Source organism: Anoplopoma fimbria, chromosome 24 (genome assembly GCF_027596085.1).
Source record: "Anoplopoma fimbria isolate UVic2021 breed Golden Eagle Sablefish chromosome 24, Afim_UVic_2022, whole genome shotgun sequence".
NCBI lineage: Eukaryota > Metazoa > Chordata > Actinopteri > Perciformes > Anoplopomatidae > Anoplopoma > Anoplopoma fimbria.
Genome location: NC_072472.1, coordinates 147,501 through 174,189, shown reverse-complemented (window position 1 = coordinate 174,189; position 26,689 = coordinate 147,501). Strand labels below are relative to the sequence as shown.

Genomic DNA, 26,689 nt, shown 5'->3' with positions numbered 1-26,689 from the left:
CCTTTCGACGCGAAGGAGCAGCGGCTCTACTCCGAGCTCCCTCCGGATGTCTGAGCTCCTCACCCTATCTCTAAGACTGAGCCCAGCAACCCTGCGAAGGAAGCTCATTTCGGCCACTTGTATTCGCGATCTCATTCTTTCGGTCACTACCCAAAGCTCATGACCATAGGTGAGGGTTGGAACGTAGATGGACTGGTAAATCGAGAGCTTTGCCTTTCGGCTCAGCTCCTTCTTCACCAAAACGGTCCGGTACAACGCCCGCATCACTGCTGACGCTGCACCGAACCGCCTGTCCATCTCCCGCTCCATTTTACCCTCACTCGTGAATAAGATCCCGAGATACTTGAACTCCCTCGCTTGGGGCAGTGACTCACTCCCAACCCAGAGGGTGCAATCCACCGTTTTCCGGAAGAGAACCATGGCCTCAGACTTGGAGGTACTGACTCTCATCCCGACCGCTTCACACTCGGCTGTGAACCGCCCCAGTGCGTGCTGAAGGTCACGTTCTGAAGAAGCCAACAGAACCACATCATCTGCAAAAAGCAGGGATGCGATTCTGAGGTCCCCAAACCGGAAACTCTCCTCCCCCGGCTGCACCTTGAAATCCTGTCCATGAAAATCACAAACAGGATTGGTGACAATGGGCAGCCCTGGCGGAGGCCAACACGCACTGGGAACAAGCTCGACTTTGTGCCGAGTATCCGGACACAGCTCTCACTTTGATCATACAAGGACCGAATGGCTCGTAGTAACGAACCAGGTACCCCATATTCCCGCCGTACCCCCCACAGGACTCCCCGAGGGACACGGTCGAAGGCCTTCTCCAAGTCCACAAAACACATGTAGACTGGATGAGCAAACTCCCATGCACCCTCCAACAGACCTGCAAGGGTAAAGAGTTGGTCCGCTGTTCCACGTCCAGGACGGAATCCGCATTGCTCCTCCTGAATCCGAGGTTCGACAATCGGACGGAGCCTCCTTTCCAGCACCCTGGAGTAAACTTTCCCGGGAGGCTGAACAGTGTGATGCCCCTATAATTGGAGCACACTCTCCGGTCCCCCTTTTGAAAATGGGAACCACCACCCCGGTCTGCCACTCCACAGGCACTGTACCCGACTTCCACGCGACAGTGAAGAGACGTGTCAACCAAGACAGCCCAACAATGTCCAGAGCCTTTAGCATCTCCGGTCGAATCTCATCCACTCCTGGCGCTTTGCCGCTGAAGAGCTTCTTAACTACCTCAACGACCTCCGCCAGGCATATGGACGAGCCTTCCCCTGAGTCTTCAGACTCTGCCTCTTCCACAGAGGACGTGTTGGTCGGGTTCAGGAGTTCCTCAAAGTGTTCTTTCCACCGCTCGACAATATCCCCAGTCCGGGTCTGCAGTTCTCCCCCTGCTGAGCACAGCCTGAGAAAAGCCCTGTTTCCCCTTTCTGAGTCGTCTCACAGTTTGCCAGAACTTCCTTGAGGCCATTCGAAAGTCCTTCTCCATGGCCTCGCCGAACTCCTCCCACACCCGGGTTTTGCCTCAGCAACCGCCGCAGCTGCGGCCCTTCTGGCCAACCGGTACCTGCCTGCTGATTCAAGAGACCCCTTGGCCAACCAAGCCCGAAAGGCCTCCTTCTTCAGCTTGACGGCCTCCACCAGCGGGTTCTTGGATTGCCGCCACGACAGGCACCGATCGCCTTCCGACCACAACTCCTAGCAGCAGCTTCCACAATGGAGGATTTGAACATGGCCCACTCGGATTCCATGTCCCCAGCCTCCCCGGGATGCACGAGAAATTATTCCGGAGGTGGGAGTTGAAGACCTTGCGGACAGGATCCTCAGCCAGATGTTCCCAGTTCACCCTCACTACACGTTTGGGTTTACCGGGTCTGTCCGGCAGCCTCCCCCGCCACCTGATCCAACTCACCACCAGGTGGTGATCAGTTGACAGCTCTGCTCCTCTCTTCACCCGAGTGTCCAAGACATACGGCCGCAGGTCTGATGACACAACTACAAAGTCGATCATAGACCTTTGGCCTAGGGTGTTCTGGTACCAAGTACACTTATGAACCTCCCTATGCTCAAACATGGTGTTTGCTATGGACAGTCCATGACTAGCACAGAAGTCCAACAACAAAGCACCACTCGGGTTCAGATCGGGCAGGCCACTCCTCCCAATCACACCCCTCCAGGTTTCTCCGTCGTTACCCACGTGAGCGTTGAAGTCTCCCAGAAGAACTATGGAGTCCCCAGTCGGCGCCCTTTCCAGAACACCACCCAAGGACTCCAAGAAGGCTGCGTACTCCGAACTGCCGTTTGGTGCATAGGCACAAACAACAGTCAGAGACTTTCCTCCTGCGATTCCCAGTCGCAGAGAGGCGACCCTCTCGTTCTCCGGGGAGAACTCCAGAACAGCGGCGCTCAGCCGGGGGCTTGTGAGTATCCCCACACCCGCCCGGCGCCTCTCACCCTGGGCAACTCTGGAAAAGGAAAAAGTCCAGCCCCTCTCCAGGAGTTTGGTTCCAGAACCAGTGCTATGCGTGGAGGTGAGCCCAACTATATCTAGTTGGTAGCGTTCCACCTCCCGCACCAGCTCCGGTTCCTTCCCCACCAGAGAGGTGACATTCCACATCCCTAGAGCTAGTCTGTGATGCCGGGGGTCAGCACGCCCAGGTTTCCGCCCCAGCCTGCCGCCCAGCTCACATTGCACCCGACCCCAATGCCTATCCCTGTGGGTGGTGGGCCCACAAAGTTAAACAGTTTCAGTTTTATATTAGTTATATTATTATTTTATAATAGTTATTGAATTATTATAATTATATTAAATCAGAAAATTTGTCATCAAAGAAAAGAAAATATCAGATTTCATTCAATTTAATGATCCAATAATCAACATCTGACATTGTTTATATTCTGATTATATCTGTATATATATATATATATATATATATAAAAACAACAAACCACAAACCTTGTAAAGATTGCACCAACCCAGGGAACTATAGAACAACTGCTTTGACATCAAATATCTGCAAAATAATGGAGAAAATGATAAATGAAAGATTAACATATTACATAGAAAGTAAAGGATATATATCCAAATGCCAGAGTGGTTTTAGGAAAGGTAGAAGTACAATAGATCCAGCTTAAAGTTCAGAACATGAAATTATAAAATCACAGATTAACAAAGAAGGTGTTGTGGCTTTCTCTTTGACATCGAGATATGATATGTTGTGGAGAGAAGGATTATTAATTAGACTTTGTAAGTTGGGTATTAAAGGTAGAATGTACAGATGGATAAAATATATTTTTATTAAAAGAGTTATATAAGTCAGAATAGGAAAGAGCTATTCAGGAAAGTTATAGTATAGTATAGTGAGACCTTTACTATTCTCCATAATGATAAATGGGGTGTTCAGTGAAATATAAATGGGATGGGATTGTCAGTATTTGCAGATGATGTGGTAATTTGGAAGAGGGGGAGAAATGTGGAATTCATAGTAAAGAAAGTGCAGAGAGCCATTTCTAAGGTAGAAGAGTGGTCATATAAAAAGGTAAAACTAGGTAGGAGTATCATTTATTGTCCCAGAATCTAAAGTCAAAGTAGGTAAACAGATAACTGAGGGATATCAGTGTACACAGGGAAACGTTGGCTACAGTGGATAGAGGACTCAAGTTCCTCATTAGCAGCGTAGAGGACAGCCATTCAGACAGTAGAGCATCCTTATTACAACAAACACGATACAGAACTCAGATGATGGGTCTGACAGGAGGATTCCTATCAGCTTCATGTTGTAGTCAGCTTCAGTAAATCAGAATCAAAAAGTATTACTGAACAGAGGTCGAAGGAAAGAAGACAGAAGCAATGGAGGAAGAGAGAAAAGACGATGGTTTTACTGAGTTCAGAGGAAAGAGGGAGAAATTAGAGGATCGAATTATAAATAATGAATAATAAATAACAAATAACAAATAAATAATAAATAAAAAATAATAAATAATAAATAAATAAATAAATAAATAAATAAATAAATAAATAAATAAATAAATAAATAAATAAATAAATAAATAATAAATAACAGTGGGCTACGAATAGTAGGAAAACATGAAACAGGCGTATGTGAATATTATGGACAAGAGGAAACAGTAGAACATGTCATTGGTTAGGCAGCTAATCTGAAACATTTTGATTTAATAGATGTTCTGCAGAGGAACTCAAGACGTTAGTGTATGAAGCACCATTAAGGTTTCTTATCGACACAATATGAGCCCGTCCTCTTTCTAAATGATTATTATTGTATTTATTGATTGATTTTTGTTATTAAACAGAGGAAGTAATAGACTGATCCAACTCCAGACCAGCAGGTGGCAGTAATGCACCAATCCATGTTTACCGACCACAGAGAGGAAGAGGAAGAGGAAGAAGAAGAACAGGAAGAGGAAGAGGAAGAACAGGAAGAGGAAGAGAGAGAGAGAGAGAGAGGGAGAGAGAGAGAGAGAGAGAGACACACACAGAGAGAGAGAGAGAGAGAGAGACAGAGAGAGAGAGGGAGGTCTCGTGGTGAGTTTCTTCATTTCCTTCATTAAACTGTGTTTTACTCTGAGCAGGTACTGATAGTACTAGTACTTCATGTAGAGGTACGTACTGATAGTACTAGTACTTCATGTAGAGGTACGTACTGATAGCAGTACTAGTACTTCATGTAGAGGTACGTACTGATAGCAGTACTAGTACTTCATGTAGAGGTACGTACTGATAGCAGTACTAGTACTTCATGTAGAGGTACGTACTGATAGCAGTACTAGTACTTCATGTAGAGGTACGTACTGATAGTAGTGGCTGACAAAGGGTTTTTAATGGAGGATATGCTGGCAGAGGTAGGGGCAGCGCTGATCATCCCCCCCGATGAAAACCGGCCCTCAGCTCAGCACAACAGACACTAAAATAACTGAAGGAGAGGGCAACACGACGGGTAAAAGAATCCCATACCTGGGAGGGGTTGTTCCCCTCTCCTTAGCAGGCTCCTTCAGCCAACTGTCTGAGGACAAACTATCCAGGCCCTCTGCACATCAAAGCTGGTAGGATTCATGACATTCCCCAGTCAAGGACAGTAAACATGAATCTGATGCAGTCTATGTATGAATTCTATATCTGTATTGTTTGTTTTTGTTCATATATATGAATGTGTGTATGTGTATATGTGTATCTCTTTACATGTGATCACTTTTATTGATCACGATAGAACTCGTTTGTGTTAATAACTCGATCTTTATGAGTCTGACAGTAATGAGTTTATTCATGTTTTTGACCTTTGACCTCTGCTGTGTTTTTACCACCAGCTGAACTTTGTTCTGCTGCTTCATCTTAAACTGGCTTTGATTGGATTAGTAATGTATTAACAACGTATTGATTTGAGCTTCTACTGAAAATGTGTGAGCCATAATGAATCAATAAATGTTTAATTTAGAGGTTGTTGTTAATGTTTATAAACAGTTTGTTTGATCAATAAATCACTTTGGCTCATTTTATAAACATTTCTACCTGAATGGAGTTTAACATGAACCTTTAATGTTCCTCATGTTTCTGATCATGATGTCATTCTGTTGTTGGGTTTGTTCAACATGATTCTGATGTATTGATAACCTGTTGATTTAATGATTTCATACAAATAAACCATGATGATGAATAAAACGTGTTTTTATGAAACAAACAGAGACAGACAGCAGCTTCCTGTCAGTCTTTATATCCCACATGTTCACACATAACAAGGCTCAGGTGCCTGGTTCAACGGCACTGTGGCAGTCCTTTTACACCGGGAATCAAACCAGCAACCGCTTCACACTGGGACTCAAACCAGCAACCTGTTCACACTGGGAATCAAACCAGCAACCTCTTCACACTGGGAATCAAACCAGCAACCTCTTCATTCAAAGTCACATTTAGGAGCCTGAAAACCACTTCCTGTTTAGCTTTTTAAAACAAGAGAGACACAAATAACATTCAAGTAAATAAACAAAGGACTCTTTAATGTGAGTTTAGGCCCAAACTGTAGATAATAAAAGATAAAATAATAAATGATAATATAGTAAAGGATAAGATCAAATATAAGATGATATATATGATATAATAAAACATAGGAAACTAAGAGATCATAAACGTCTCATCATCATAATCTTAGTTTCTATGAATTCTTGTTTAACGGCATCATTTCTATGAAGACGATTCAACACTTTTCTACAAGTGAAACTAAATCCTGCAGTGATGTCACAGACTTTATATTTAGTAGTTATTTAATATTTCACCATTTAAACGTGTCATAAAAAGTTTGATCATCAGAAAATCGTGAGGTCTTCTTCTTCTTCTTCTTCTTCTTCAGAACACAGTGATCTGTTCTTCCTCCTCCTCTCTCTCAGGTGTCTGCAGAGAAACAAACAATCACAGCGTCTCAAATGTTGTTTGAAATATTTATATATGTTAATAATTAATTCAGAATCAGAAAGAGTTGTAAACACACATGAACATGGAGCGGTCTGTATATACAGTATATATATATATATATATATATATATATATATATAATATATATATAATATATATATGTATATATATATATATATATATATATATATATATATATATATATATATATATATATATATATATATATATATATATATATATATATATTAGTTGTTTATGACAGTGAGTAGGTGTCATGTCTACCAGGAACAGCAGCGTGTGGTGGATGATGAACTCTCTGGTGAGTCGGAGCAGATCCTGGTTCAGAGTCTGAAACAGAGTCGGGACCAGAACCAGAGCCAGGTTCTGAGCCGACATCCTGTTGACCTGAGAGAACAGCTGGACCCTGAGGAGGAGAACCATCTCAGGTGAGCTCATGTGGATCCTTGTGTTCAGGTGGAACTGATTACAGCTGCTAACGGTGAACGCTTCAACTATCTTCAGATGACACTTCAGCTGCTTTTATCATCTACAGACCTCTCAGTCAGGTTCTCCTCACACGACACTTCATATCCTCTCAACCCTCACACTCCAGCTACACTTCAACTGACTCATGAAGACACTTCATATCCTCTCAACCCTCACACTCCAGCTACACTTCAACTGACTCATGAAGACACTTCATATCCTCTCAACCCTCACACTCCAGCTACACTTCAACTGACAACTGAAGTCATATTTTAAACTAAAGTTTTCCACTTATTTAATGTCATAATTATACACATAATTATACATATGCAGATGTCCCCGCTGCGGGACTAATAAAGGATTATCTTATCTTATCTTATGTCTTACACATGCATCTCTGTCGTAGAATATTTTAGCCCTTTAATTTTAAATGACATTGTTCTCTTTCCAAAAAGTCACATTTTAGATATGTTTTATAAACACATTGTACATCTAAAATACCTTTAATTTAATTTAACTTCATTTAATATAATTCAATCTCCAAAATACTACAAATAGTATTTAATATCAGCTGACTGACTCCATCTGCTGGACAGAGACATTACTGCATGTGTGTGTGTGTGTGTGTGTGTGTGTGTGTGTGTGTGTGTGTGTGTGTGTGTGTGTGTGTGTGTGTGTGTGTGTGTGTGTGTGTGTGTGTGTGTGTGTGTGTGTGTTTGTATGTGTGTGTGTGTGTGTGTGTGTGTGTGTGTGTGTGTGTGTGTGTGTGTGTGTGTGTGTGTGTGTATGTGTGTGTGTGTGTGTGTGTCTGTGTGTGTGTGTGTGTGTGTGTGTGTTTGTATGTGTGTGTGTGTGTGTGTGTGTGTGTGTGTCTGTATGTGTGTGTGTGTGTATGTGTGTCTGTATGTGTGTGTGTGTGTGTGTGTGTGTGTGTGTGTGTGTGTGTGTGTGTGTGTGTGTGTGTGTGTGTGTGTGTGTGTGTGTGTGTGTGTGTGTCTGTATGTGTGTGTGTGTCTGTATGTGTGTGTGTGTGTGTGTGTGTGTCTGTATGTGTGTGTGTGTGTGTGTGTGTGTGTGTGTCTGTATGTGTGTGTGTCTGTGTGTGTGTGTGTGTGTGTGTGTGTGTGTGTGTGTGTGTGTGTGTGTGTGTGTGTGTGTGTGTGTGTGTGTGTGTGTGTGTGTGTGTGTGTGTGTGTGTGTGTGTGTGTGTGTGTGTGTGTGTGTGTGTGTGTGTGTGTGTGTGTTACATGTAGAAGTGTCCAAACAGTGCGTTCAGTGTTGCTCGGTTGTCGTCAGGCAGTTGCCGTAGCAACCGTCGGTAAGATGAAAACCTGGAGCGTTCGTCTGCAACCACTGAGAGAGACAAAGTACACAGTGAGTACTGCTGTAGTGCTGTAGTACTACTGTTACTGTAGTACTACTGTTACAGTAGTACTACTACTGTACTACAGTAGTACTACTACTGTTACTGTAGTACTACTACAGTAACAGTAGTACTACAGTAACAGTAACAGTAGTAGTACTACTACAGTAACAGTAGTAGTACTACTGTTACTGTAGTAGTACTACTACTGTAGTGTACGGTTACTGTGATGTGTTCAGGCTGACCGTCACTATGGTTACTACAGATACTTTGTGGTACTAGTACCTGTAGTAACGCGTGTACAGGGTACTAACTTGCAGCGTGGATCCACTGCTGTCTGTCTGTGTCGGGGATCAAACCCTCGTGCTGGCGGACATATTGTTTGAGGGCGGAGCCGGCGTCCAGAACTCCCTGCTCGTCACTCTCCAGAGGGGCGGAGTTAGGTGATGTCATCAGAGCCTCCACCAGCTGGGTGACTTTGGAGGCGAGGCCACAGCGGCGGTACACGCCCTCCACCTTCAGACCTGAGAGACAGAATGTCCCATAATCCTCTGCAGGTTTGTAGTTCCCTGCCTCTCTGAATGTGTGGATGTAAACGTGTCTCACCGAAGCTGGTGATGTGGGAGATGCAGCGTTCCACGGCCGGCGGGACCGAGCCCCTGGAGAACACGTCCACCACCGGGTACAGGGGCAGAGCCGCCGCGCTCTGATTGGCTGCCGGAGGACGCCGCGGAGCTGCTCTCTGATTGGTCAGAGCTCTCTGCAGCTGGCTGAACCAGGAGCGACAGCTGTGCTGTTCCTCGAAACGCAACGACACGCTCCTGAAGAGAAACGCAACAGAACATCCTGTGATGTCACGCACACCTGGAGCCCTCAGCCAATCAGAGGTCAGGGAATAAGAGTCACTGAAGTAAACGTCACTGAGGTCGCTCACCTGTCTGCCGTCGCCATGGTGATGATGTTTTCAGATGGATCCATTTCTGAAAAACAGTTTCAAGTACAGGTACAAGTACTTATATTTGAGTACTTGCAGATACTGAGTACTGTGTGGGATACTTAATAAAACTGTTACTGTTCTAACAACGTGTTTTATCTTGTTTGATGTTCCTCTCTCTGACCGTAATACATCAAATAAACAACACGAAGATGTTTCTCATGTTTAATATTCATCAACATTCATCCCAGTTAAATATGAAATCCATCTGATTCCTTTGACAGATTTCAGTTAATGGTTACCCGTTGGTTCATCGAAACCGACCGGCCTCCTTCAAGTTATAATCAAACTCAACGTGTTGAACAGCAGAGCTTCTGTCCAAACAGCTGCATGGAAAATAAAAACTATGATCGAACAGCTGATCTCATCTTAGAGAACCCTCCGTCCTGTATTCTGGTTATGAAGCTTCCATCGGACCAATCAGGGCTCAGCGGTGAAAACTGATGAGTTAAGAACTTCTTTGAGTTTAAACACGAGCTCAGATAAAGTGGAGGGCACGCCGCCTCAGTCATCGCCATGTTGAGAGCCCGAAAGAGACAATCGATGGACTGTTGATTCAGCACCTTCATCAGGTGTCGAAGTTTAAAATGTGACCGAACCGTCTCTTTTATATTTCTCTTCTGAAATGTTCTTCTGCCTGATCATTGGTTCCTGTGTTTTCATTGATAACGTTCTCGGCCAGGTGTCCTTTGAAAAGAGAGTCCTAATCTGACTGTGACTCTCCTGGTTACGTAACCATGGAAACAGAACCTGTAGTCTGCATCCATTCAGAGAAGCATGTGGAGTTTACATATTTCATTATGTTAAAAATAAACAAGACATTTTAGATTTATCAATTATTGCCAAAAAGTGCATCGAGTTAATCCGTAACTTCAACGTGTTCCAGCAGGTGGAGCTACGAGGAAATAAAAAGACTGTTACCATGGTTACTGAGCTCGTCAAGATCCATCCTCAGAGTCTGCTGTGTTTGTCTCTGGACGGGATGAAGACTGACTCCGTCCTCCAACAGCAACAACCAGGCATCACAGTGACTCGAGGCACCGCCCACTTTAACTACACGCACTCTACTGACGGCAGAAGCTCCTCCCACCTCTGCGTAAGACACGCCCCCTGGGAGAATCACCTGGAAACATAAACTCAGGTTACACTGACAACTAGAACTCAGGTTATATTGATACCTAGAACTTAGGTTAAATTGATAACTAGAACTCAGGTTATATTGATACCTAGAACTCAGGTTATATTGATAACTATAACGCAGGTTAGATTGATACCTAGAACTCAAGTTATATTGATAACTAGAACTCAGGATATATTGATAACTAGAACTCAGGTTATATTGACAACTAGAACTCAGGTTATATTGATACATAGAACTTAGGTTATATTGATAACTAGAACTCAGGTTATATTGATAACTAGAACTCAGGTTATATTGATAACTAGAACTCAGGTTATATTAATAACTAGAACTCAGGTTATATTGATACCTAGAACTCAGGTTATATTGATAACTAGAACTCAGGTTATATTGACACCTAGAACTCAGGTTATATTGATAACTATAACTCAGGTTATATTGATAGCTAGAACTCAGGTTATATTGATAACTAGAACTCAGGTTATATTAATAACTAGAACTCAGGTTATATTGATACCTAGAACTCAGGTTATATTGATAACTAGAACTCAGGTTATATTGACACCTAGAACTCAGGTTATATTGATAACTATAACTCAGGTTATATTGATAGCTAGAACTCAGGTTATATTGATAACTAGAACTCAGGTTATATTGACAACTAGAACTCAGGTTATATTGATAGCTAGAACTCAGGTTATATTGACAACTAGAACTCAGGTTATATTGATACATATAACTCAGGTCATATTGATAACTAGAACTCAGGTTATATAGATAACTAGAACTCAGGATAGATTGATACCTAGAACTCAGGTTATATTGATACCTAGAACTCAGGTTATATTGATAGCTAGAACTCAGGTTATATTGATAACTAGAACTCAGGTTATATTGATACATAGAACTCAGGTTATAGTGATAACTAGAACTCAGGTTATATTGATAACTAGAACTCAGGAAAGATTGATACCTAGAACTCAGGTTATATTGATACCTAGAACTCAGGTTATATTGATAGCTAGAACTCAGGTTATATTGATAACTAGAACTCAGGTTATATTGATAACTAGAACTCAGGTTATATTGATAACTAGAACTCAGGTTATATTGATAGCTAGAACTCAGGTTATATTGATAACTAGAACTCAGGTTATATTGATAACTAGAACTCAGGTTATATTGATACCTAGAACTCAGGTTATATTGATAACTAGAACTCAGGTTATATTGATACCTAGAACTCAGCTTATATTGATAACTAGAACTCAGGTTATATTGATAACTAGAACTTAGGTTAAATTGATAACTAGAACTCAGGTTATATTGACAACTATAACTCAGGTTATATTGATAACTAGAACTCAGGTTATATTGATAACTATAACTCAGGTTATATTGATAACTAGAACTCAGGTTATATTGATAACTAGAACACAGGTTATATTGATACATAGAACTCAGGTTATATTGATAACTAGAACCCAGGTCTCCTTCAGTCCTTCAGTATGTGGACCAGGTGATGTCAGTAGAGTCCCTGAGGGTTCAGGTCATAAGCTCTTAGGGGCCACTGGGACCTGGACTTGGACACACTCAGGTGTACCTTCAGAATGTGGACCAGGTGATTCACCAGAGCCTCCTCAGTGTCGGCAGCACAGATCAGCTGATTGCTCAGAGTCACCATCTCAAACTGATGAGCTGCTCTGAAAACACACAAAGTGGTAAACGAGGTACACAGAGTATTAGTAGTACTACTAGTACTAGTAGTATTGGTAGTTCTTATGAGAAGTCAAATGAATACGGTTCCAGTCTGTCAGTCACATGACACATTTAGACGTTCTAAATAAAACGTTCAGAACCTGCAGTACTTTGAGTTCTGATCATTATTATTGATCAGTTATTGTTATTGATAATACAACGGCTGCAGGAGTATTAGTAGTACTACTGGTAGAAGTATTAATATCAGTTGTATCAGTATGATTAGTAGTTTGAGTGTATTAGTATCATCAGTAATAGTACAATTAGAATGTGTGTATTAGTATCATGTATCAGTAGTATTAGTAGTGTATTTGTATCATCAGTAATAGTACAATTAGAATTTGTGTACTAGTATCATGTATCAGTAGTACTAGTAGTGTACTAGTATAGTGTATCAGTAGTATTAGTAGTGTACTAGTATCATGTATCAGTAGTACTAGTATCATGTATCAGTAGTATTAGTAGTGTACTAGTATCATGTATCAGTAGTATTAGTAGTGTACTAGTATCATGTATCAGTAGTACTAGTATCATGTATCAGTAGTATTAGTAGTGTACTAGTATCATGTATCAGTAGTACTAGTAGTGTACTAGTATCATGTATCAGTAGTACTAGTAGTGTACTAGTATAGTGTATCAGTAGTATTAGTAGTGTACTAGTATCATGTATCAGTAGTATTAGTAGTGTACTAGTATCGTGTATCAGTAGTACTAGTAGTGTACTAGTATCGTGTATCAGTAGTATTAGTAGTGTACTAGTATCGTGTATCAGTAGTATTAGTAGTGTACTAGTATCGTGTATCAGTAGTATTAGTAGTGTACTAGTATCGTGTATCAGTAGTATTAGTAGTGTACTAGTATCGTGTATCAGTAGTATTAGTAGTGTACTAGTATCATGTATCAGTAGTATTAGTAGTGTACTAGTATCGTGTATCAGTAGTATTAGTAGTGTACTAGTATCGTGTATCAGTAGTACTAGTAGTGTACTAGTATCGTGTATCAGTAGTATTAGTAGTGTACTAGTATCGTGTATCAGTAGTACTAGTAGTGTACTAGTATCGTGTATCAGTAGTATTAGTAGTGTACTAGTATCGTGTATCAGTAGTATTAGTAGTGTACTAGTATCGTGTATCAGTAGTATTAGTAGTGTACTAGTATCATGTATCAGTAGTATTAGTAGTGTACTAGTATTGTGTATCAGTAGTATTAGTAGTGTACTAGTATCATGTATCAGTAGTATTAGTAGTGTACTAGTATCGTGTATCAGTAGTATTAGTAGTGTACTAGTATCGTGTATCAGTAGTACTAGTAGTGTACTAGTATCGTGTATCAGTAGTATTAGTAGTGTACTAGTATCGTGTATCAGTAGTATTAGTAGTGTACTAGTATCGTGTATCAGTAGTATTAGTAGTGTACTAGTATCATGTATCAGTAGTATTAGTAGTGTACTAGTATTGTGTATCAGTAGTATTAGTAGTGTACTAGTATCATGTATCAGTAGTATTAGTAGTGTACTAGTATCGTGTATCAGTAGTATTAGTAGTGTACTAGTATCATGTGTTGGCCAGAAGGGCTGCAGCTGCGGCGGTTGCTGAGGCAAAAACCCGGGTGTGGGAGGAGTTTGGCGAGGCCATGGAGAAGGATTTTCGAATGGCCTCAAGGAAGTTCTGGCAAACCGTGAGACGACTCAGAAAGGGGAAACAGGGCTTTTCTCAGGCTGTGCTCAGCAGGGGTGAGAACTGCAGACCCGGACTGGGGATATTGTCGAGCGGTGGAAAGAACACTTTGAGGAACTCCTGAACCCGACCAACACGTCCTCTGTGGAAGAGGCAGAGTCTGAAGACTCAGGGGAAGTCTCGTCCATATGCCTGGCGGAGGTCGTTGAGGTAGTTAAGAAGCTCTTCAGCGGCAAAGCGCCAGGAGTGGATGAGATTCGACCGGAGATGCTAAAGGCTCTGGACATTGTTGGGCTGTCTTGGTTGACACGTCTCTTCACTGTCGCGTGGAAGTCGGGTACAGTGCCTGTGGAGTGGCAGACCGGGGTGGTGGTTCCCATTTTCAAAAGGGGGACCGGAGAGTGTGCTCCAATTATAGGGGCATCACACTGCTCAGCCTCCCGGGAAAGTTTACTCCAGGGTGCTGGAAAGGAGGCTCCGTCCGATTGTTGAACCTCAGATCCAGGAGGAGCAATGCGGATTCCGTCCTGGACGTGGAACAGCGGACCAACTCTTTACCCTTGCAGGTCTGTTGGAGGGTGCATGGGAGTTTGCTCATCCAGACTACATGTGTTTTGTGGACTTGGAGAAGGCCTTCGACCGTGTCCCTCGGGGAGTCCTGTGGGGGTACGGCGGGAATATGGGGTACCTGGTTCGTTACTACGAGCCATTCGGTCCTTGTATGACCAAAGTGAGAGCTGTGTCCGGATACTCGGCACAAAGTCGAGCTTGTTCCCAGTGCGTGTTGGCCTCCGCCAGGGCTGCCCATTGTCACCAATCCTGTTTGTGATTTTCATGGACAGGATTTCAAGGCGCAGCCGGGGGGAGGAGAGTTTCCGGTTTGGGGACCTCAGAATCGCATCCCTGCTTTTTGCAGATGATGTGGTTCTGTTGGCTTCTTCAGAACGTGACCTTCAGCACGCACTGGGGCGGTTCACAGCCGAGTGTGAAGCGGTCGGGATGAGAGTCAGTACCTCCAAGTCTGAGGCCATGGTTCTCTTCCGGAAAACGGTGGATTGCACCCTCTGGGTTGGGAGTGAGTCACTGCCCCAAGCGAGGGAGTTCAAGTATCTCGGGATCTTATTCACGAGTGAGGGTAAAATGGAGCGGGAGATGGACAGGCGGTTCGGTGCAGCGTCAGCAGTAATGCGGGCGTTGTACCGGACCGTTTTGGTGAAGAAGGAGCTGAGCCGAAAGGCAAAGCTCTCGATTTACCAGTCCATCTACGTTCCAACCCTCACCTATGGTCATGAGCTTTGGGTAGTGACCGAAAGAATGAGATTGCGAATACAAGCGGCCGAAATGAGCTTCCTTCGTAGGGTGGCTGGGCTCAGCCTTAGAGAGAGGGTGAGGAGCTCAGACATCCGGAGGGAGCTCGGAGATAGAGCCGCTGCATCCTTTGCGTCGAAAGGGGCCAGCTGAGGTGGCTCGGGCATCTGATCAGGATGCCTCCTGGACGCCTCCCTTTAGAGGTTTTCCAGGCACGTCCAACTGGTAAGAGGCCCCGGGGTAGACCCAGAACACGCTGGAGAGATTATATATCTCGTCTGGCCTGGGAACGCCTCGGGGTTCCCCAGGAGGAGCTGGAAAGTGTTGCTGGGGAGAAGGACGTCTGGAGGACCCTCCTTAGCTTGCTGCCCCCGCGACCCGGCCCCGGATAAGCGGAAGGAAATGGATGGATGGATGGATAGTATCATGTATCAGTAGTATTAGTAGTGTACTAGTATCATGTATCAGTAGTATTAGTAGTGTACTAGTATCATGTATCAGTAGTATTAGTAGTGTACTAGTATCATGTATCAGTAGTATTAGTAGTGTACTAGTATCATGTATCAGTAGTATTAGTAGTGTACTAGTATCGTGTATCAGTAGTATTTACCCGTCTCTGAGGAACACAGACAGAACTTCTCTCAGGTCGAGAACGTCACACGCTGCAGAGTCGTTTTCTAACGAGAACAGGAAACGATCTTCCTCTAGTTTACCGTGAAGCTCCTCCTCTTCTCTCCTCACCTGCACACAGGTAACACACACACACACACACACACACACACACACACACACACACACACACACACACACACACACACACACACACACACACACACAGGTGAAACACACACACAGACACACACACGGTTGTTGTTCATCATTTTTCACACTTGCAGTCTTTGTTATATTAGTAATATTACTATTAGTGTATGTATCCTACCTGAGGGGGCGGAGTCAGGTCTCTGGGACAGGAAAGGTGGGACATCTAATGAAAACAAGAAAAAATGATTTGCATAAAGAACCAAATCCAGGTGAGTTCATTAAACTACTAGAACTAACATACTTCTCATACTCACATCCTCACATTCTCACATACCATTTATACTCACATCCTCACATACTCACATACTATTTATACTCACATCCTCACATACTCACATACTCACATACTATTTATACTCACATCCTCACATACTCACATACTCACATACTATTTATACTCACATACCACATACTATTTATACTGATCCTCACATCCTCACATACTCACATACTATTTATACTCACATCCTGTGTCACATACTCACATACCACTCATACTGATATACTAACTGTGTGTGTGTTACCTGTGTGTGTGTGTGTGTGTGTGTGTGTGTGTGTGTGTGTGTGTGTGTGTGTGTGTGTGTGTGTGTGTGTGTGTGTGTGTGTGTGTGTGTGTACCTGTGTACTCGTTGAGGCGGAGCAGCTCGGTCTGCAGAGCCTGACCGGCCCTCTCAGCCAGCAGGATGGGGGAGGGGCTCTGAGGGTCCGTCTGACACACCTGCACAGGTAACCTCGGTCAGATACAGGACATCAACACACCTGTGATTTACCTGTGTGTCATGTGACACTCCTCATGGTGACTCAGCATCAACATGTGTATGTGTGTGTGTATGTGTGTGTGTGTGTGTGTGTGTGTGTGTGTGTGTGTGTGTGTGTGTGTGTGTGTGTGTGTATGTGTGTGTGAGTGTGTGTGTGTGTGTGTGTGTGTGTGTGTGTGTGTGTGAGTGTGTGTGTGAGTGTGTGTATTTGTGTGCATGTGTGTGTGTGTGTGTGTGTGTGTGTGAGAGTGTGTGTGTGTGTGTGTGTGTGTGTGTGTGTGTGTGTGTGTGTGTGTGTGTGTGTGTGTGTGTGTGTGTGTGTGTGTGTGTGTGTGTGTGTGTGTGTGTGTGAGAGAGTGTGTGTATGAGAGAACAGGTGAGTTAATCCAGACCTTTGCTCCTGAACAGATCAGAGACATCGTTTCTTCTACGTCGTCTCCACAAACCACCTGACGCAGCCTCTGAAACACACACACACACACACACACACACACACACACACACACACACACACACACACACACACACACACACACACACACACACACACACACACATCATCACACACCTGGACGGACTCCTTCCTATCCTCGGCCATGTTGCTGCTTAACAGCTAAAGGTAATATGAGGTGTACACATAGTTTTTATAGTATTTGTACTCTTGTACTTCTACATCACATGCTGTACTTCATGTCTTGAGTCTTATTGGGTCAGACCTGATCCATCAGAGAGCGTGAGGAGGTCAGAGCGTGGACTCGTCTGTAGACGCCCCTGCTGTATTTATCCTGGATGAACTTTGACCTCTCTTCGTCAGACGACCCCGGACTCAACTGATCCGCCGCCGGCACTGCCGGAGCCCACACCTGGTTGGCCAGCCGGTTACCGTGGGTAACAAACAGCTGGGAGGGAAAGGTGTTAAAGGGTTAATCTGTGAGACTGGCTCAGTCCCCCATCACCTGTATAAGTGGTTCAGTCCCCCCATCACCTGTATAAGTGGTTCAGTCCCCCCATCACCTGTATAAGTGGTTCAGTCCCCCCATCACCTGTATAAGTGGTTCAGCCCCCCATCACCTGTATAAGTGGTTCAGTCCCCCCATCACCTGTATAAGTGGTTCAGCCCCCCATCACCTGTATAAGTGGTTCAGTCCCCCCATCACCTGTATAAGTGGTTCAGTCCCCCCATCACCTGTATCACCCCCCATCACCTGTATAAGTGGTTCAGTTCCCCCATCACCTGTATAAGTGGTTCAGTCCCCTCTATCACCTGTATAAGTGGTTCAGTCCCCTCTATCACCTGTATAAGTGATACAGTCCCCTCTAATAATAATAATAATAATTATTATTATTATCATAATATATAAGGTTATTTATTTAGTATCTCTAAATAAAGATATTTATTGAGAAAGCCTAATTCCAACTTGATGTCAACATTTTTTCAGGGTTAGGGTTAGGGTTACCCAGACATAGTCTGAAACTACAGGTAGCCTACAAATGTAACAAACAGGATGTAAACATTTCAATGACTTCCTTTGTTTTCATTGAAGGCTGAAAACTGTTCGTTCAACTTGATCGCAGTTTTTTTTCAACGCCCCCTGCTGCTGCCGCCTGCTCTCGTCCACTTTCGAGGCGAGGCGCAGTCAACTCGAACGAACCTATTCAGTCCCCTCTATTACCTGTACGACTGGTTCAGCCCCCCTCTCACCCGTACGAGTGGTTCAGTCCCCCCTCTCACCTGTATGAGTGGTTCAGTCCAGATCTTCTTGTCCATCATCAGGCTGCGTACCTTCGACAGGTTGCTTCCCAGAGCTCGATGCTGACCTGAGAACAGACACAGTTAACATTCCATGCTAGCAACATTAGCATTCCAGCATTCTACACATTGGTACCTGTGGTGGTTTGGAAGGCAGGTCATCTAAAGACATATCATTTTTCTCATGAACTTCTTTAGGATGACTTCTGGCTCCCTCATGTTTCTCATTTAATTTATTACAATTCAAGGCTGGCCTGCTTTGACCAAGTCTTTTTCAGGTGCGTTCAGGTACGTCTTAACATTTTGAGCTAAAGAGTCTCAGTTTGTTAGCAGGTTAGTTTCCATCAAAGAGAATCCAGAGTTTATTCACAGTAGTGAACTCGGACCAGTTCCCTGAAGGTTTTTATTTGCTATCAGACAAAACGTCTGCAGCGTGCAGGGTAGAACAGTTGTGTATCATCTGCATATCGGTGTATTTGACATCACAATAACTGATAATGTTGCACAGAAGCAGCAGTCTGAAGGTTGTCCATCCAACATCAGCTAACTACCACACAGCAGCTGGAGGTCAGACGTCAGAGGTCAAAGGTCAAAGGTCAGAGGTCAGAGGTAGAAGGTCAGAGGTGACCTCTGACCTTTGACCTCTGACGTCTGACCTCCAGCTGCTGTGTGGTAGTTAGCTGTAACGTATGTCATGTGATCGTACCTGCACAGGCCTGACAGATGACCAGCAGCAGGTTGACCGACGCCCACTCAGGATTGGCCGAGCCGCAGTCACCGCACACTTTGTTGTCGGGGTTTTCCCAGATACGCAGCGCCACATGGCTGCTGGACAGAGCGCTGTGAATGAAGGAGGACAGGCTGTCCAACCACACGGAGAGCTCCTTCGACGAATCAACAGACAGACTGCGGGAGGGGGCGGGGCCACGGAGGCACAGAGGGCGGGGCCAAAGAGGGGAAAAGAGGGAGGAGAAAGAGAAAGAACATTAGGACCCATTATGAACTTACCAAAGGACAGCAGCAGTGAGACAGGTAGTCAGACCGACAGGTGTTCAGACAGACATACAGGTAGTCAGACAGACAGGTGTTAAGACAGACGGACAGGTGGTCAGACAGACCACATACATACTTGAAGCTCCTGTATGGAGTGATGAGGGTAAAAGAGTGTTTCCCTGTAGATTTCACCGTGGCCACGTTCAGGGGGACGGAGCAGGAGGCGATGCCCAGCTGGAAGCTCTCCTTGTTGGGGTAAATCCAGAGGTCGTGACCCCAGATGGCGGCGTAGGCCCGGCTCCGCGGGTCCTTGATGGTGATTGATCCGTGGAGCTCTGGGGGGGAGGGGCTTGGCTGGCCTCGGGTTGCTAGCAGAGACGTGACCCAACCTTTCTGAACCTCTGAGAGTCGTAAAATACAAGAAGGACACTTTAAAACGTCATCACCTGTTTCCTCAACCTCCCCAATCACCTAAGTCCTGTTTACAGCTGATTCTAAAGTTAGACCTGGAAGAAAAAGACCACACTCTACTGATCCAGGGTTCAAACTCTACTGATCCAGGGTTCAAACTCTACTGCTCCAGGGTTCAAACTCTACTGATCCAGGGTTCAAACTCTACTGATCCAGGGTTCAAACTCTACTGATCCAGGGTTCAAACTCTACTGATCCAGGGTTCAAACTCTACTGATTCCACGTTCTCACTCTGGTCCGGAGCTCATATCTACATCCTGAAACCAGCTGAAGACACACCGGAGCTGGGTCCAGTAGAGAACAGGTCAGTAGAGTCCAGTAGAGAACAGGTCAGTCAAGTCCAGTAGAGCCCAGTAGAGTCCAGTAGAGTCCAGTAGAGTCCAGTAGAGTCCAGTAGAGCCCAGTAGAGTCCAGTATTCTTACCCTCATTATGAGCCATGAAGTCATAGTGCTTCTTCTTGAAGTAAACAGAGAATCTTCCTTTGTCCTGTTTCTTCACGTTGGTGATGCTGGAGACGTGAAAGAGGACCTCACTGAACCGGTTCTGATCCACAGAGAGAGACAAGCATCACTGTAGAGACAGACAGGCAGACAGAGAGACAGACAGACAGACAGACAGACAGACAGACAGACAGACAGACAGACAGACAGACAGACAGACAGACAGACAAATGGACATAGAGAGAGAGGGACAGACAGACAGACAGACAGACAGAGAGACAGACAGAAAGACAGAGAGACAGACAGACAAACAGACAGGCAGACAGGCAGAGAGACAGAGAGACAGAGAGACAGACAGAGAGACAGACAGAGAGACAGAGAGACAGACAGACAGACAGACAGACAGACAGACAGACAAAAACACAGACAGAGAGACAGAGAAACAGGTAGAGACATACTGAGCGTTTTTTCCACAGAGACATCAGCTGACCGTCCAACGTCGCCCATAAAACATTATGTCTGTTAGAGAAAGAAAACAAGTCATGTGTTCATCTTCATCACCATCACCATCATCATGAAGGTGATGATGATGAAGGTGATGAAGATGATGATGATGATGATGGTGATGATGATGATGATGATGATGATGATGATGATGATGATGATGATGAAGATGGTGATGAAGATGAAGTTACCTGAATCCCTTCCAGACGTCCAGCCAGCTGGTTCTCACCACGGCGTTCTGTGTCGTTGAGGTTCCACTTCCTCCTTTCTTCCGGGACACTCGGATTGTTGCCGCTCTGCAGGACAAACAGAAGGTCTTCACTCAGACAGCCCAAAGCCTGAGTTGCATTCTGGGAAATTGATTTTGTAAAGACGAACTGGTGAGAACAGGAAGACGCAGTCCAACAAACTGGGACAACAGTGGAAACAGTTTACACCAGTTTACACCTGTTTACACCAGTTACCTGTTTACACTTGTTTACACCTGTTTACACCAGTTTAAATCAGTTTACACCAGTTTACACCAGTTTACACCAGTTTACACCTGTTTACATCTGTTTACACTTTTTTACACCTGTTTATACCTGTTTACACTTGTTTGCAACTGTTTACACCTGTGTACACTTGTTGACACCTGTTTACACCTGTTTACACCAGTTAACACCTGTTTACACCTGTTTACACTTGTTTGCAACTGTTTACACCTGTGTACACTTGTTGACACCTGTTTACAACTGTTTACACCTGTGTACACTTGTTGACACCTGTTTACACCAGTTAACACCTGTTTACACCTGTTTACACTTGTTTACACCTGTTTACACCTGTTTACATCTGTTTACACCTATTTACACCTGTTACCTGTTTACACCTGTTTACACCTGTTACCTGTTTACACCACTCGACCTCGGCCTTCAGTTCTTTTTTCACACAGAGGATGAAATGCATCCTGGGATTGAGACAGATGTTGTGTTTGTGTACCTGGGAATCTTCTGTTTCAGAGGCTTCCCTGATTGGCCCTGAGGATGCGGAGGGGGCGGGGCCGGCCTGCTGGGGACCAGACGCCCTGAAGGGTTGGACGGGCGGCTACGGGGGAAAAACATAAAACATGATTAAGAGCCACACAGGACGCGGTTTAGTGGTGTTACTAGTAGTTACTGTAGTACTGTGTGCATACTCTTTGGTATTAGAGGACGGGTTAGAAGCAGGATCTCCTTCCATTGGTCCTTCAGCTCCAGAGGGGGCGGGGCTAGCTCCGGTATCCTCCTCCTCATTGGATGAGTCGGTGTCAGCTTCGTCTTGGCTCGCCCAACACGCCAACATGGTGACGTACGGGCTTTCTTCTTTGATGGTGTGAGGAGAACGTTTACAGACTGCAAACAGAACAAACAAAGAAGAATCAGACTGGTAGGAGGACCAGGAGGACCAGAAAGACCAGAAGGAAGGACCAGAAGGACCAGAAGGACCCCAAAGACCAGGAGGACCAGAAAGACCAGGAGGACAAGGAGGACCAGAAGGACCAGAAGGACCAGGAGGACCAGGAGGATCAGATGGACCAGGAGGACCAGGAGGACCAGGAGGATCAGATGGACCAGGAGGACCAGGAGGACCAGAAGGTCCAGAAGGACCAGGAGGACCAGATGGACCAGGAGGACCAGGAGGACCAGAAGGTCCAGAAGGACCAGGAGGACTAGGAGGACCAGAAGGATCAGATGGACCAGGAGGACCAGGAGGACCAGAAGGTCCAGGAGGACCAGAAGGACCAGAAAGACCAGTAGGACCAGGAGGACCAGGAGGACCAGAAGGTCCAGGAGGACCAGGAGGACCAGAAAGACCAGTAGGACCAGGAGGACCAGGAGGACCAGGAGGACCCACACAAACAGGTTTACCTCCTTCAGTGCCGTCCTCTGCCGGCTCGGCTGCTCCCTCTAGTGGAGGTAATGAGAATCCTGTGTTCTGGTCCAGCGCTGACATCACCAGCTGTGACAACGCTCCAACATCTGGACACAAACAGAGAGCACGTTGCTCGGCCAATCAGGAGGGAGAGCTTCTGTTACCCTTCAGCTGGTCAGCCAATGAGAGCTTTACTCTTCAGAAATGCCCCCCCCCCAAAAAAAAAATACATGAAAGACTTTTATTTTGACGAGCTGCTAGAATGCAACTCATAGAAACAACAATGCCTCCGTTTGATTGGCTGATGGCTGTACCTGTGTGGGAGGCTCCGCCCCTCGGCAGTGAGGGGGTGGGCTGATGTGCTCATGGAGCTGACAGCAGGATTAGCCACACTGCTAACAATTACCGCTAAACTGGGTATGTTAGCTAATGAGCTAATGATGCTTTCTAAGCTAACAGTGTTAGCAGCAGGTACAGGTGCGCTGTTGGAGGCGGAGTTTAACGCAGCAGCAGGGTTAGCCACAGCGCTAGCAGTTCCTGCTAAGCTAGGTATGTGGCTGGCGATGCTGTTAGCCACGCTGTCTATGGAGGGAGGGGCTGAGGGAGTGGGGGAACTGGGGGCCTGGCCTCCAATGGAGGCGGCAAATCCAGCCAATGAGGGGATGCTGCTGGCGATCATGTCAGTAACGCCGGCCAAAGTCGGGAAGACAGCTCCGCGGTCCGACCCACCGAGAGAAGGAAGAGGAGGAGCTCCTTCACCTGAGGAGGAGGACACAGTGACATCATCATCAGACATCAGCTGATAGGCTGGACACCTGTCAATCAAACAAACACCTTTCTGTCCAGCTGTAGTTCCTCTAACATCCACTAGATGCTGATCAAACTCTGAAAAACTACAAATACAGTTTTATTCAACAGGAGTGACTTCTTCTACTGTCTGTCTGATGCTTTATCATGTTTTTCTCATCATCATCATCATCAAATCTCATATCATAAATTCAAACCAACAACATGCTGGTCCGACCCTTAACACTGTCCCACTTCCTGTCTCTGGTCCGTTGGTTCCTACTGAAAACAGTGATTTCTTTGGGATTATTTTCAGTGGCGGATTAATCCCTATTTCTGAGTCAAAACAAACGTGTTCATGAAGAAGAAGGAACAAGAGTGAGTTTTTAATGGAGTAATGTATATACACACACATATATATATATATATATATATATATATATATATATATATATATATATATATATATATATATATACAGCGGGTAAAATAAGTATTGAACACATTCTCAGTAAATATATTTCTAAAGGTGCTATTGACATGAAATTTTCACCAGATGTCAGTAACAACCCAAGTAATCCATACATACGAAGAAAACCAAACAAATAAGTTCAGAAATTAAGTTATCTATAATAAAATGGAATGACACAGGGAAAAAGGGAGGTGCAAAAAGGCATGGGAAGCCAAGACACCAGCTGAAATCTATCAGTAATTAGAAATCAATCCTGCCCCTTGTCAGTGCAAATTAATATCAGCTGGTTCAGTCCCAACTGATGGCCTCCAAAAAGGTGTCTCATTACCAAGGTGTCACACCAGAAACATCTCATGATGGGTAAAAGCAAAGAGCTCTCTCAAGACCTTTGCAACCTTATTGTTGCAAAACATACTGATGGCATTGGTTACAGAAGGATTTCTAAACTTCTGAATGTTCCACTGAGCACTGTTGGGGCCATAATCCTGAAGTAGAAAGAACATCATTTCACCATAAACCGGCCACGACCAGGTGCTCCTTGCAAGGTTTCTGACAGAGGAGTGAAAAGAATTATCAGAAGAGTTGTCCAAGAGCCAAGGACCACTTGTGGAGAGCTTCAGAAAGACCTGGAATCAGCAGGTACAATTGTTTCAAAGAAAACAATAAGTAATGCATCAACCGCCGTGGCCTGTATGCACGCTCACCACGCAAGACTCCATTGCTGAAGAAAAAGCATGTTGAAGCTTGTTTAAAGTTTGCTGCACAACATTAAGCCTGTGAAATACTGGGAGAATATAGTCTGGTCAGATGAGACCAACATTGAACTCTTTGGATGCCATAATACACACCATGTTTGGAGGTCAAATGGCACTGCACATCACCCCAAAAACACCATACCAACAGTGAAGTTTGGAGGTGGGAACATCATGGTGTGGGGCTGTTTTTCAGCATACGGCACTGGCAAACTTCATATAATTGAAGGAAGGATGAATGGAAAAATGTACCGAGAATTCTTGATAAAAATCTGCTGCCATCTAGCAGGATGATGAAGATGAAACGAGGGTGGACATTTCAGCAAGACAATGACCCCAAACACACAGCCAAGGAAACTCTCCACTGGTTTCAGAGAAAGAAAATAAAGCTGCTAGAATGGCCCAGCCAATCACCTGACTTGAATCCAATAGAAAATCTATGGAAATAACTAAAGATCAGAGTTCATAGAAGAGGCCCACGGAACCTTCAATATTTGAAGACTGTTTGTGTGGAAGAATGGGCCAAAATCACACCTGAGCAATGCATGCCACTAGTTTCTCCATACAGGAGGCGTCTTGAAGCTGTCATCACCAACAAAGGCTTCTGTACCAAGTATTAAATACATTTCAGTAAGCGTGTTCAATACTTTTTCCCTGTGTCATGCCATTTTATTACACATAACTTAATTTGTGAACTTATTTGTTTGGTTTTCTTTGTATGTATGGATTACTTGGGTTGTTACCGACATCTGGTGAAAATTTCATGTCAATAGCACCTTTAGAAATATATTTACTGAGAAAAATGGTGAAGTGTTCAATACTTATTTTACCCGCTGTATGTATGTATGTATGTCCATACATATTATTTTTTCTATGATGAGTTCTTAAACACTTTTTTCGTTAAAACAAGTGAAGGAATCTGTTTTCTGAAACTGAAACAGCTGAATCTAATCTTCATCTTCCCCTTCAGCTCAGATTCTCTCTCCACCAGTAAGAAGACAAACTGGTTTAAGACGATCATCAGTCTGCTGACTCCACCAACAACAGGAAGAAACCGGTTCAACTGACAGGACTGAAAACCGGCTGCAACACGTCAGCTCTAAAAATAAACTGAGGAGGTTTCAGACAGACCTCAGATCAGTTAGGTTAGGTTAGGTTTAGGTTTAGGTTTAGGTTTAGGTTTAGGTTTTAGGTTTAGCTTACGGCTAGGTTCAGGTTTAAGTCTACGTTTAAGTTGTCAGGTTAAGTTAGGTTTAGTTTTGGTTAGGGTTAGCCTCCAGGAAATGAATGTAAGTCAATGTATTGTCCCTAATGCAAACACTACTGTGCGTGTGTGTGTGTCTGTGCGTGTGTGTGTGTGTGTGTGTGCGCATGTGTGTGTGTGTGTGTGCATGTGTGTGTGTGTGTGTGTGTGCATGTGTGTGTGTGTGTGTGTGTGCGTACCTGTGCTCAGGTGAGCCCCATTAGAGAAAACTGTTTGTAGATTTTCACCGATCACATCTCTGAAACACAAAGTTTGTGTTTAAATCCAACAAACACGTTGACGTTATGTGTGTGTGTGTGTGTCACTGTGTGTGTGTGTGTGTGTGTGTGTGTCACTGTGTGTGTGTGTGTGTGTGTGTCACTGTGTGTGTGTGTGTGTGTGTGTGTGTGTGTGTGTGTGTGTGTGTGTGTGTGTGTGTGTGTGTGTGTGTGTGTGTGTGTGTGTGTGTGTGTGTGTCACTGTGTGTGTGTGTGTGTGTGTGTGTGTGTGTGTGTGTGTGTGTGTGTGTGTGTGTGTGTGAGTGTGTGTGAGTGTGTGTGTGTGTGTGTGTGTGTGTGTGTGTGTGTGTGTGTGTGTGTGTGTGTGTGTGTGTGTGTGTGTGTGTGTGTGTGTGTGTGTGTTTATTTAAAG

At 44.4% G+C, this 26,689-nt stretch overlaps 1 protein-coding gene across 1 annotated transcript in view; it reads right to left on the bottom strand.

Moving 5' to 3' along the window:
* Positions 1-6,346: 6,346 nt before the first annotated feature.
* Positions 6,347-26,689, bottom strand: part of LOC129113796 (arf-GAP with Rho-GAP domain, ANK repeat and PH domain-containing protein 1) — a 20,543-nt gene continuing 200 nt past the window's right edge. Inside the window, 25 exon segments of the mRNA XM_054626274.1 lie at positions 6,347-6,403; positions 6,710-6,851; positions 8,161-8,266; positions 8,591-8,800; positions 8,883-9,097; positions 9,211-9,256; positions 10,192-10,393; positions 12,015-12,114; positions 15,764-15,894; positions 16,074-16,138; positions 16,594-16,693; positions 17,126-17,194; positions 17,450-17,632; positions 18,466-18,551; positions 19,190-19,389; positions 19,613-19,877; positions 20,371-20,491; positions 20,847-20,907; positions 21,084-21,188; positions 21,874-21,978; positions 22,070-22,265; positions 22,794-22,892; positions 23,100-23,125; positions 23,127-23,544; positions 26,239-26,297. Of these exon segments, the coding sequence (XP_054482249.1) occupies positions 6,359-6,403; positions 6,710-6,851; positions 8,161-8,266; positions 8,591-8,800; positions 8,883-9,097; positions 9,211-9,256; positions 10,192-10,393; positions 12,015-12,114; positions 15,764-15,894; positions 16,074-16,138; positions 16,594-16,693; positions 17,126-17,194; positions 17,450-17,632; positions 18,466-18,551; positions 19,190-19,389; positions 19,613-19,877; positions 20,371-20,491; positions 20,847-20,907; positions 21,084-21,188; positions 21,874-21,978; positions 22,070-22,265; positions 22,794-22,892; positions 23,100-23,125; positions 23,127-23,544; positions 26,239-26,297 (3,355 nt within the window). The 3' untranslated portion in view covers positions 6,347-6,358.